The sequence below is a fragment of the Diadema antillarum genome, unplaced genomic scaffold (genome assembly GCF_040938485.1).
Source record: "Diadema antillarum isolate AM-2024a unplaced genomic scaffold, OU_Dant_1.0 seq00001143_RagTag, whole genome shotgun sequence".
Lineage (NCBI taxonomy): Eukaryota > Metazoa > Echinodermata > Echinoidea > Diadematoida > Diadematidae > Diadema > Diadema antillarum.
In genome coordinates this window covers 546,095-558,467 of record NW_027271955.1, presented here as the reverse complement: position 1 = coordinate 558,467, position 12,373 = coordinate 546,095, and the positions used below count along the sequence as shown (strand labels likewise).

The window sequence follows — 12,373 nt, the reverse complement described above, 5'->3', positions numbered from 1 at the left end:
TTTGCAAGGTACATGTATTTTTATTTTATACCAAGCATTTCTTTTTTTTCTCGTGCAAAGTTTATGGAGAATGATAGCATATGGAAATTGATAAATATTATATACTGCATGTAATTTTAGTGCTGTTTTAAAGAGATAATTAAAGATGGGATATGATTTGTCAATCTTTGTCAATGTCAGTTTATTCTTTGAACTGTGTACATAATACAACTAGCACAATGCAAATTCAAGAAAGATGTTATTGCATAGGTACATGTGTACACATGCATTTACTCAATGCCATAACAGCATCTACAGAAAAAAAAAAAAGAAAAAGACATAAGGTAGATTGAACATACACTATAAACATATGTAGATGTTTCTAGAGAAACCAAAATTATGTAGCAATGAACTGTATACTCTGGTACAAGGGCAGTAGCCGTGAGGGTCGGACTTGTCCAGTACCAGGGCAAGCACAGTCATTAGTCAAATCTTGGTTTCTCTCAAATCACATATTACTAACACATCAAGATTGTCCACCATGGTATTGTGGCCATGGAGACTTTGGTACATACATTGTACATGTATTTGTATAACATAACTAAGGCAGGGATACACAGATGTTATACTGTAAATGTATTTCATGATGTATCCCATTTTAAATGTGCTTGTGATAAATTCATACAATGCATGCAAATGCTTAAATACTGTCACATTCTCTGGCAAGTAATGAGCTCCATCCACCTGTCTAAGTATTCTAATTTATGTCTGAGTCGCTACGGAAATGCTGGATAAATCTTGAAAGGTAAGGATAATAATATTCATACATGGGGAATAGGAGTACACTGTAGATGTATACTAGGCTATGTATGCTAGATGTATACTAGGCTATCCACTATCAGTTTTCATAATGTATAACAAACTTGCCTCTTACCATCCATTTTGGAGAGCTGGTGAAATCATTGCTATCATAATCACATCTAAAAACAAGAAAAATGGGACAATTATAATCACAAGAAATTTATAAAGTTTGATAGAGTAAGATGTCAAAACAATGTAAAATCATTTTGAGAATGAAAATGCTTCACGAATTGCACTTATATCAAGGCAACAATAATAATATTGCTACAAAAGAATGAACATAATGTGTGCCTTTCACTTGGACAACTCCATGTAATGAAAAAAAAAATTACTGATACACAATGTCTGTTTTATTTGCAAATACAGTGTAATACATGTACATGCTGTATTTCCCTCTTCTTTCACATATGCATGATACAATATCATTTGCAGATTATTTGATTTATTTAAGAATGACTAGGAAAAGTACAAATACACAAATGAGGCATGCATAGAAAATTAATTCATAATGTAGTTTTCAAATGTCAAAATTATACAAATGAGTCTTTTCAGCTTAACATGAACCCCTTCTTGATGTGAAGCATTTAGTCAGTATCAATTACATACATTCACCTTGTGGGGGGACTTCAAAAAAATGACCTTAGAGGCAATGCAGGGGAATAAAAAGCAGTCATATTTCAGAGCAAGTGACAGGCAGAAGGACATAAAAGATTATGAGGAAAAGCTACAATACAGTGCAGGAGTAAATTTGAATTAAACAGGTGAAATCAAACATGAAAAGAAAAATGGTTTGTTTTAGTACAACAGAATGAGAAGCTGTTGAAACTACAAGAGGAGGAATGACTCAACAAGGCAGTCTACGGGAACTTCAAACATGTTTTGAGTTTATAGCAATGCTGTTTACACATGGAATGCTATCAATTTAAGTTTTTAAAGATATGACATGTACATGTACTTTTATATAGGGAAAAAGGGTATGTGTTCCATGGATCCCTCAATACAGAGTATGTCTATTCATCCATGAAAATTTGAATGAAAAAAGGGAGCGGAAGAAAAAGATACATATACAGTGCACTCCCGTTATAACGAACATGGTTATAACGAAAGTTTGTTTACAACGAAGTAAAAATTCATGCCGCAGCATTATCCAGTCTATTTATTTTTATTGTTTATTTGTGTATTTGTTCGGTTATAACGAAATTTTGTTATAACGAAAGAAAACTGCCGGTCCTGAGGACTTCGTTACAACAAGAGTCCACTGTAAACTCACGACTGTCGGGTCTTTTTGATGCATCACTAAGCACACATTACTGAAAGTGCAATGGCCATCACACTTCACCTGTAATATTTGTCAGATATCACACCATTCAAATGTTGCTCACATTCAACCCCTCAACATCAAACTCAAATTTCTCCTTTGAGGTAACATCCCCTTTAGAAGGAAGTATAGGTGCCCAGAGCCTCAGTTGTCCTTCTTTTCCTGCTCTTGAGTTTTGGCCTCCAGCTTGTCGGCTTTCCTCTGGGCCTTGCTCTTGGTACTCTGGTACAGGCTGTCCAGGTTGAAGTCCCTCACGACGTTCTCCTATGGGAGCCAGGTAATTGACACAGCCAGAAATTAGTATGTAAACATGTGCTTGTTGCCTATTGTTTAGAAAACAGGCTAAACGGGTACCATGTTCTTTCCATCTACATGTACATCAAATTTTGGCCTGAGTGAGCAATTTGCATCAGTGTACAGTGCACTCTTATTATAACAAAGTCCTTGGGACTGGCTGTTTTCTTTTGTTATATTGAAATTGCATTATAGGCAAACAGTAAGATATATAGAGAGAGATAAAGATATAGACAGAGCTGCCAACATTGGGATGATAAAATCCAGTAGATTTCGCGTTAAAATCCAGAAGATTTCGCGGAGATATGATTTTGTGAGGGAGCGGCGGAATGTTGTCCCATGCGGGGAGTTTTGTGTAGCACGACACATGAATCAGAAATATTTGACAGTAACTGTCAGTTGTCTAAACCATCCAAACTGTTTGCTGATGGATTAAATGCATATTAGAGAGATTTCATGAATTGTCATTGACTAAAAATATACTTCAGGCAATACAACAGATTTATGTTAAAAGAAAATAGAATTTTGTCGTAGATGATAGTTTTGGGACCTGAATTCTCACTTTGTTGTAATGAGAAGTTTGTTATAGCCGTATTAAGTACGAGAGTTCACTGGCAAAATTTGATTTCAGCAAAACTGACATATATTGTCTCTGTATCTAACTTAAATATAAAAGAATTTCCTTTTCAGTTTCATTTTCAGTATCCACTGCCCTACTTAATAATCAGGAAAATGTTGATTTACCAACATGAACTAAACTGTGTGAAATATTCCCAAATAGGCCTAACCATAAACCCATTTCTGTTTGAAATGCAACTTACTCTACCCTTAATGGTTTGCAAGAATAGTAAATTCTTTACAAGGCTACGAGGAAAAAGAATGACAAACACCCTCCAGATAAAGCACAGTGACATTTATTTTTAAAATTCAAATGGAAATATGCACCACACCAGGACTGTGAAAAGACTGTCAATGGGAAAGAAAATACTGCATGACCATTACTGAGTTTTCAGACCACAACAATCATTATGTTGACATCTTGCCTGAAACGTGTCTCTTGTTCAATATCGTAGGATATCATCTTCACTTTGGGGATTCCTTTTGAATTAACATCATAGCAGTTTGCAAATTCAAAGTATGAAGTGTTGTTTGTTTGTTTGTTTTTGAGATGCATCATATTCGAAATGACATTTGGTCCACTGCATCCCGTTTTTTTCTTCATGCCTGTAATAAGTGACCACTGTCCAATATCTAGAGGTCAACCCACCTTGGTAAACTGGTACTTCACTGTCTGTCCACTGCTGTTCCTGCCTGGCTTTCTCATGATCTCCTTGCCTCCTTGAAACAAGACTATAGTTGGAAGCTGCTTGGATATTGAGGAACTGTCTACCTGGAAACTGAAACAGCGACAAAATATCGGAGTCAAATAACATTTCATAACTAAACTGCTCTCCCATTTCACTTCAAAGCTCTAGCTCAAATGAAGAGTTTTATTGCAAAATGAGCTAAGCACCATTTTTTAACATTTCAAAGTAAGTCCATCATCAGATAGAGCAAAATTAAATCTTTCCAGTATTACCTCACCCGTGACATAACAAGGAATATTTTAGAAGTTATGATTAAAAGTGTCCTTATTTTCTTATTATTTTCTGTATTTTTTAGCAGCTTTAATCACAAATATCTCAACTTAACAAGAAGAGACTTAGCTCGTTTTGCGATAAAAATCTTCAAATATAGTTCATGAAAGAAAATACAACTGCATGCTGTAGTGACATCAGCGGAACTAATGTTTGTCAACACAACAAATTTACAAGAAATGCATTTCCTGGACAAATCTCCTGCACTACTAATGTGAAAAGAGAATAGAAAGTCATGTCATGCTACACTACCAAGTTTCTTCATGAGGTCTAAGGATGATACTTTGGGTTTATAGACAGATGCAGACTGGTTATCATGGTTTCCTCAAAGCAGTTAATAACTTCTTTCCTGGCTCATGGCATTGACATGCCAGGGTATTAAGTTTATGAGCATCACCAGAAGCCAACATGACAAAGCTTGAGGATCACATTGTTGACTAAGTTTGTCCCCATACAGACTAAGCAAGAATTTCAATTCAAACGCAGGTGGAACAATTGATCTGAAAACCATGCCCGTAGTCCGCAACTAGAATAAACTTCTTTTCCAAGAATTCAGACCTTGGGGTTTGAGTGATGTCTTTCCATATCAATCTCTGGAACACTAATGTTGACTGAAAGTGTAACCATGAAGTAATCCTGCCACCCCATACTCACATTTCAGCTATTTCAGGATATCTGCCCACATCAAATTTTCCAAATTTAAGATGATTATGTGAATACCTGCAGGCACAGTACAAAGATATGAAAAAAAAAGAAGAAGGACAAACTGTTAGTTTCAGACAATATTTTTCAATTTGCTATGAAAACATCTTATTCATAAAACCTGTTGAAACATATCATACAGTGTATGTCACCAATGCATAAAAATACTCTGGTTTTATGTTTAATTAACAAGTACCACAAACAAACAAACGAACAAATTACACAAGATGTAAGAAAAAAAAATGCCATAATTTCTATGCAATTGACTTGCATTCATACACTTGCAGGATAACTATTTTTGAAAGCACACTTACTCCATGGACAGCTTGGCAAATGTTGGTGCAAACGTGTGGCAGCTAGCGGACCATGTTGCCATGAATTCTACAACCCACGTGGTCCTTGGGTTGGCTTTAAGTTCCTCCTGATAGGTAATTTAGGAGACAGAGACAGAAAAATCACACATTATGCTTACAATACTCAGTATATTCACGTACAATATGCCTTCTCTTACATGAGTGCTAAATATTAGCTTCAGCCCGTTGCCAAATCCTCGAGGGTAAATAGTTGTACTATTTGGAGACCATTGTCATAAATGGATTGTTACACTATAAATGAAGTGACTGCTCTATATCAACTAGTACATATAAATGTGTACACATAATTTCACATTAAAAGAAAATATGAACTATGGAAATTAAAAGTTGGTGTTTTTTTTAAACATAAAATACAGATATTTAACTCAGCCAACAATGTTCTTGATCATCCCCTATAATTTACTGTTCAAATACAAATGAAACATACTCTTATAAGATGTTATGATAATGAACTTCAGGAGTAAAAAGGAAAAAGGCTTCAATCATCGGAACTTTGCAACTTGAAGATGCTTTTATTTTATCAAAAACTCTAGAATCCACACACACACAAATGTAAAGGCAGTTAATGGTTAGATTATATGATTTTACAATGTGTGTGTTGCATAAAAAGTTTGAAGACACCAAATTTGTGTACTTCACATAATGCAGCAAAACACAGGTAATGGACACTGGAGGAATGTGTGATGTAGAGTGCATTGACCTTTAGACTATCAGAGGACTAGTCTAACAGCAAACAACATAAGGATGCTTCACTTCACAAAACACTGTCTAATCAGGAAGACCTGGAAATTGGGAATTACCTCCAGAGAATCTCCTTTGAAATACACAATGTTCTGGGGTCCAACATATGCAGGTTCTGGAAACACAACCATGCAACCTGAAATGCAACAGCAAAAAAACAAAAAACAAAATGGGTATTAATCTTCACAAAATATGAAAAGTACAAGTGATCATTATACAGTGTACTTGCTGAGATATATAAATATGTTCAAGTTGTATATCAAACTGCACTTAATGTTTGATAACACTGATGGCATTCTGGCAGTACACATTTGAAAAAAAAAAACCAACAACACCAACAACACACACACACAAAACACAACAGTTTAAGCACTCTCTGGCGTAAAAGTACAAACTTTACTGCAGTTTATTATGAAATATTGTGTATTGAAGGTTTCTGCAGATAAAACTCACATAGTGACAAATTAGTGTAAACATAAATGACATATTCTTTGAAGGGGGCTACAAATTATGTTTTGAGGTTTATAAAGAAATATACTGAAATTACAGTGGTACATTCTAATAAAATAACAAGCATTAGCATCATTTCAAAGGTGGAACCAGTCTTGTAGCTTTAATACTTTAAAGGAAGTCAAATTAACACCCTACTGTGTCAACATGTGTAACAATACATCCACTAGCCAAGACATGTAATATATCAGAAGGTTTCTCCAATAAAGATCACTTATCCTCCCAACTACGATCGAGTGAAGTACCTGTCCATTGCCTCTTTAAGTATCTAACTACTCCCTAATATACATGCAGCGATACACCACACAGAGTGTACCCCCAAAAACATTACAACATGCTGATTCAGGCTTTTAGCATTATTTGACATGGCTTACTGTTCAAGCTAAATTTCATACAAATTTATCCCTCATCAAGACAATTTAGCTTTTCATAGAGCCTTATCATATGATATTCAGATAGAATTATAGGTAATATTCAGATAGAATGCAGCAAAAAAGGTTGGATTTCTCACCTACAGCAACTGCAACAAACAAAATTGACAGTCGTGGATCTGTGAGCCCAAATAGGAGTGTATTTGCAACCTTGCAGAACAGGAAAACCTTTGTCAAGAGCTCCTTGAGTGGTGGCTTCTTGCGATTCTTGACAGCAATGGTGCATGCCAGGAACAGAAGTATGTTGCTCTCATTCTACAAGTGGAAGATAAAACAATAAATTCATCACTAGACCACCTCAGTCATGATGAATCTATTAAAGGGATGGTACAGTATTGGTGGAGATGAGAATTGGGCTTTTAACTTTTTGCGAGATACCAAGAAACCACTTAAGATATAGTACAGAGCATACCACTTTAAGAGGAATTCAAAGTTTATTTGATGAAAATCGGGTTTGGAATGACTGAAACATCCAAAAACAAAGTAAAACAAAGCGATCGTAATAAAGTGTGGGTCCCACACTTTATTAGAATCGCCCTTTTTTGGATATCTCAGGCATTTCAAAACCAATTTTCATCAAATAAACATTGAATTCCTCATAGAATTACATGCTCTTTCATGTTTCATACGAGGTTTCTCATTATCTCACTAAAAAATGTTAGAAACCTGAAATTAGGTCTCAACCAAAACTATACGATCCCTTTAACATACAAAAATATGAATGCACAGAAAATCTACAGTAAATAGTTGAGAGATAGCATCAAATACCAGCAGTATACAATGTAGCACTCATTGCACTGTCCATAAAACGAAAGTGAAATGAAATGAACATTTAAATAAAACAAGATAAACAAAATACTTCTACAGTGATGAATACTCACAATATGTATATATCTGAATTTAAACAACAGTTATTAAAACTATATGTATCAAAAGTGAAAGTAAATTGCCTTTTCTATCGCACAGTTAAAAAATTCAAAAAAATTCATCTGTTTAAAATTCCTCTCTATGTCTTAACATGATGCAGTGTTTACATTTGCAGCAGAGTTGCTTACTGCAGTATTGATAAAACTTGAAACATGAATGAACATTATAACACATACTGTATATGCCGAATATTTTGTGAGGGTTTTAATTTCGCAAATTTCACGAGTTGGGTGCTATTCGCAAATTTAAAAATATAAACTCTCATCCCAACATGAATGTGACGTGCACGCATACATTTCTTTGTTCAGTGCTGTACTCCACAATTGCGAATTTAACCACTCGCAAAATTTTCGGGAAGTCCCATCTCACGAACAATTAGACTTGTTAAATTGGATATGGCGTATACAGTACCATGCAGAGCCGACTCAAGAATGTAGTATACATTCACGCTGTAAAATACCACAGCACAACTCTTTTCAAGCTTTGTATGCTTAAGACTGGAAATGGTTGAAGTTTAACTCTGTGTACTTCACTGTATAAGACAGTATGAATGCAATGTGGCTGACAATTAAGCTTAAGTGAATTTGGCCTCACTCATTTTTTTTTTCATCACACTGTAAGAAATGCTCTGAAAGTGTACAAGACAAACGCTGAACTTTCAGAATAAAGTAAACTCAAAACTGGTTGTTTGAATGAGGATAGGGCGATGAGCTCAGCTGAGCTGAGGAAGAGGACTTGAGTGAGGGAGGCACATGCATGTAGATATATGGGCGCAAGTGTACTTTATCATTATTATCATCCATGGTTTATTGAAATCGTGACTTGCAGCAATGAAATTGCTGAATTGCTCACAATTGTACATAAAAGACATGATGCATACATATAAATATAACAAAACTGTCTAATACTTGTACTGCAAATACAATCATAAAATCATAATTCTTTGTACATACGGAGTAAAAAGCATACAAATGTATATATAGAATTCTGATACTTTACTTCGAAGAAAATGCTTCTTGGTGCATTTCAAACATCTGTGGAGGTGCTTGAGGCATGTGTGTGTATTATGTGTATTAATGTTTCTCTCACCTCCTCGTCAATTGATCTCCATACATGCACAAACTCACTCTAAACATCCAATAACCACAAATATTTGCATCTGTGTAAGACCCAAGTCCAGTAGAAATGAAATTTTCCTTGTTTTGACACTTTACCACTTGTCGGAATATTCAAGTTGATCGCAACTCTGAGTTCACTTTGCGATAACTGTGTTGCATAGGAGCAGACAGTGCAGCGCAAGATGTTCGTGCTGTTGTTCCTGCTTGTGTGTGTGAGTGAGAAGATTGTGAAAAATGTGGTTATAAGACAAGGGTGAAAGAATATACAGCCTTAAAAAAAGGCTAGGAAAAGGTGGAAAAGGAAATGAAAGAAAAGATATAAAAAAACCTGGAAAAAAAATAAACAAAAGGTTTACAAAAGAGAAAGTACACTTAAGATAAAACAATTTAAGATAATGGTAGTAAAGAAAGAAGAGAAACTTGCATTATAAAGGAAAGCAAGGGAAAGATGGATATGTTTGAAAAGAAAAGCAAAACCAAAGAATAAATTATATTGAAAACAACAAAGCACTAGGTAGAATAGAATGAGACATGAATCAGAACTGGATGAAAGCAAAGATGAATAGGAAGGAAAGAAAGAATTGTACAGGTTGTAAATGAAATAAAGAAATGGATACATCAGAATGAAACAAAAGAAAGAAATATCGGAGAGGAAAGGAAAGATAGATGGAGTGAAAGATAAAACCAATGAAGGAAACAGAGAACAATTTAGGCAGAAAGTAGGATTGAATAGGAAATTAAGAAAGTTTGAAAAAGAGGAAGACCCAAATAAATGATTAATAGGGAGGAAAGGGAGAGTTAGAAATACCTGAAAATAAAAGAAGAGATAGAAAAGAAAGAGAAAGATATAATAAGGGGCTGCACACACATGTGCACGTGCTCAACCGTTTTGTATAGAAGCTACAACTGCTACTGCAAGACTTAGTCAAGGAAAAGGGGGAAAAACAAAATTTAGCTTTTCAAAGACACCATAGAAAAGCTGCTGTGATTGCTACATTCAGATCAAATGATCGACCCTTACTGTACTGCATGCGCTGAACGCATTTGAACTGTGCCAATTGCTTGTGTACAGAGCAGCATTTCAAGCGATCAAGATTTTCCAACACTTGAAAGAGTGTTAAAACTTAATTCTATTCGACTTTAGAGGCTCAGATACAATTATTTTAGGTTACTGAATAAAACTAGGGTGAGTATAAGTGTATGTGCATATTTGGTGATTATTTGACAAGGAGGTGCAGGTGCAAAAGTACATTAATTAGCGCTAATATATGTGTGCGACACATAATGATTAAAAAGAACTTGTTCAAGGCGAGTTGTTGATTGTAAATAGTGTGGCTGCATTGTAAGTTACCCAGACCAGGTGCTAAAGTTATAGCCAAAGGCAAAGCCAAGGCAAGCATAGTTCTCGGAAGGGCTCAAAAATAAAATTTTATCTTCTACCATTATTTGGAATTCACTTGCAATATATGGAAAGAGTCTACTATTTACTAAGAAAGTTACCTGTGTGGTATTCTGAGCCCGTTTTATCTCTGTTTTAAGTCTGTTGTAACAAATCCTTTTTCTGAGTAATAGAATCTACAACTACAAGTTTACAACATCTTATAATATGCATGTGTGTAGGATCTAACACGATAAACCCCATACACGGATCCTTCTATGTCGGACTAAATTATACATACCCACGACAACTGGCATTCTTTGCTCTCTTCATTCTCCGGAAATATGGTACAGAATGGCTTCACCAGCCTCACGAACAAAAATGAAATCGAAAGTATAAGATTCGATATGTGGTAGGCACTGAAATAGTGCCTATATTGCATTATTTGTCGCATAATGACAGTGCTTTTCGTGCCGACGCTTGCTCCAATAAAGTCACAACGCAGATCTCCACTGGTTTGCACGTCTCCACCACGCGTACACAGTGGTGGCACGCGCACACACATACACTACTACTCTAATTGTGGCTTCCGGTTCCGGCAGGCGTGTTTTTTTTAGACGGCACAGATTGGGGAAACTAAAAATCTATCGGGGACCCTATCCCTAAACCTAACCCTAATCCTAATCCTAACCCTAACCATCAAACCCTAACCCTAACCCTAACCCTAACCCTAACCCTAACCCTAACCCTAACCCTAACCCTAACCCCAACCCTAACCCTAACCCTAACCATAACCATAACCAAAAACCCTAACCCAACGTTTTTCCCATAGGTTTAACACGCGCCATGCCCCAATCTGTGCCGTCTTTAAAAAAAAAAAACGCTTCCGGCAGGGTGGCCACTGCGCCGCCGCGCGCGATGCAATAAAATACGGCAATAGGTACCGCGTGGAAAAAGTGGGGATCCGAAAAAATAATTTATTGTAATGATCGAACTTCTCAAGCAGTCTAGTATGTCTGAATTTATGATTTGATTTGGATTTATTGCCACTTCATGGGGTGGAACACCCTGATCAGCAGAGCTGGTTTCCATAGGGGTCCACATACATACATAAATAATTGTTAAAAGCGAAAAATACATACATCTTGAGTAAAAACAAATATCATGTATACGCAAACAAAACATTTAAAACGATACTAAACACATAAAACAAGCTTAGATTCAAAAGTTAAATACAGGTATCACAGCTGTAACAACTAATTTTTGGCAGTTATACCTTGAAATGAATAAAAGAAACAGCTGATTCCATTTTTACAATCCCTAAGATAAATGAAAATATATAATATACTGCACACGGATCATTACAGAAATATATTGATGTGGATTTAAAAGTACACCAAACAACAATCTAAGTAAAAGTCACGAAGAAAGTACACAACTGAAAACAAACTTTCAAAAAACGAAATACTAAATTAATGCAGATAAAATAAAACAAAATAAAACAAAGTAATAAGAACAATCGTTCGTTGTGAATAAGCAAAAGAACTGGTTTGGAAAAAACCCATGCAGAATTCTCATTTGGAGCGTTTTTAATCAACTCTCTTACAAAGATAGTATAAGGGAAGAAAGCAAAAGAATGAAAACAAAAGAAAATTCCTTAAACTCTACATAATGTATGCAAAATGAGAGAATCTAGAAATGAATTAGTTGTTTAAAAGAGTCATCCAAAAAGGACAAAATTAAATGATCCCATCATGAATGAATCACTGAATGAATGGACGAAGGATAAGTGACATCGGTGCACAAAATAATGATTAATAATGGATTTAAGAAATTTAACGTATCGATCGACCAATCCATCAATAACTTTATAATTATATCAAACATATTCTGCAGTGAAAATCAATCAACGTATTCATTGATTACTTTACAAACTCCATTCAAATGATATGTGATCTTTTGGGGCTTTTAATTTCGGAAGCAAAATTTCATTCTGGCGATAGATAACACTGGACGGCAATATTTTGATCGAATCAAATTCACAGACATTAGTAGGCAATTCCCACAGTGAAATCCTGCGATCAGTTGTGTATTAATTATTGT

At 35.3% G+C, this 12,373-nt stretch overlaps 1 protein-coding gene across 1 annotated transcript; it reads right to left on the bottom strand.

Annotated features, from left to right (window-relative positions):
• Nucleotides 1-921: 921 nt before the first annotated feature.
• LOC139744168 (thioredoxin-related transmembrane protein 2-like) lies at nucleotides 922-10,724 on the bottom strand. Its single transcript, XM_071654622.1, has 7 exons — nucleotides 10,572-10,724; nucleotides 6,928-7,102; nucleotides 5,966-6,042; nucleotides 5,106-5,212; nucleotides 4,744-4,809; nucleotides 3,720-3,849; nucleotides 922-2,422 (listed from the first exon to the last, which is right to left on the bottom strand). The coding sequence occupies exons 1-7, from the start codon at nucleotides 10,722-10,724 to the stop codon at nucleotides 2,303-2,305; spliced, it is 828 nt and encodes a 275-aa protein (XP_071510723.1). The 3' UTR covers nucleotides 922-2,302.
• Between the last annotated feature and the right edge of the window lie 1,649 nt (nucleotides 10,725-12,373).

What these genes read in the sequence shown, in the direction of transcription:
- LOC139744168 (XM_071654622.1), bottom strand. Translation starts at nt 10,724, where the DNA reads ATGCGACAAATAATGCAATATAGGCACTATTTCAGTGCCTACCACATA. An exon ending in TCAAAGGAGATTCTCTGGAG is followed by an intron (nt 5,213 to 5,965) that starts GTAATTCCCAAT and finishes ATTACCTATCAG; the next exon opens with GAGGAACTTAAAGCCAACCC. An exon ending in TATCCTGAAATAGCTGAAAT is followed by an intron (nt 3,850 to 4,743) that starts GTGAGTATGGGG and finishes TCGCTGTTTCAG; the next exon opens with TTTCCAGGTAGACAGTTCCT.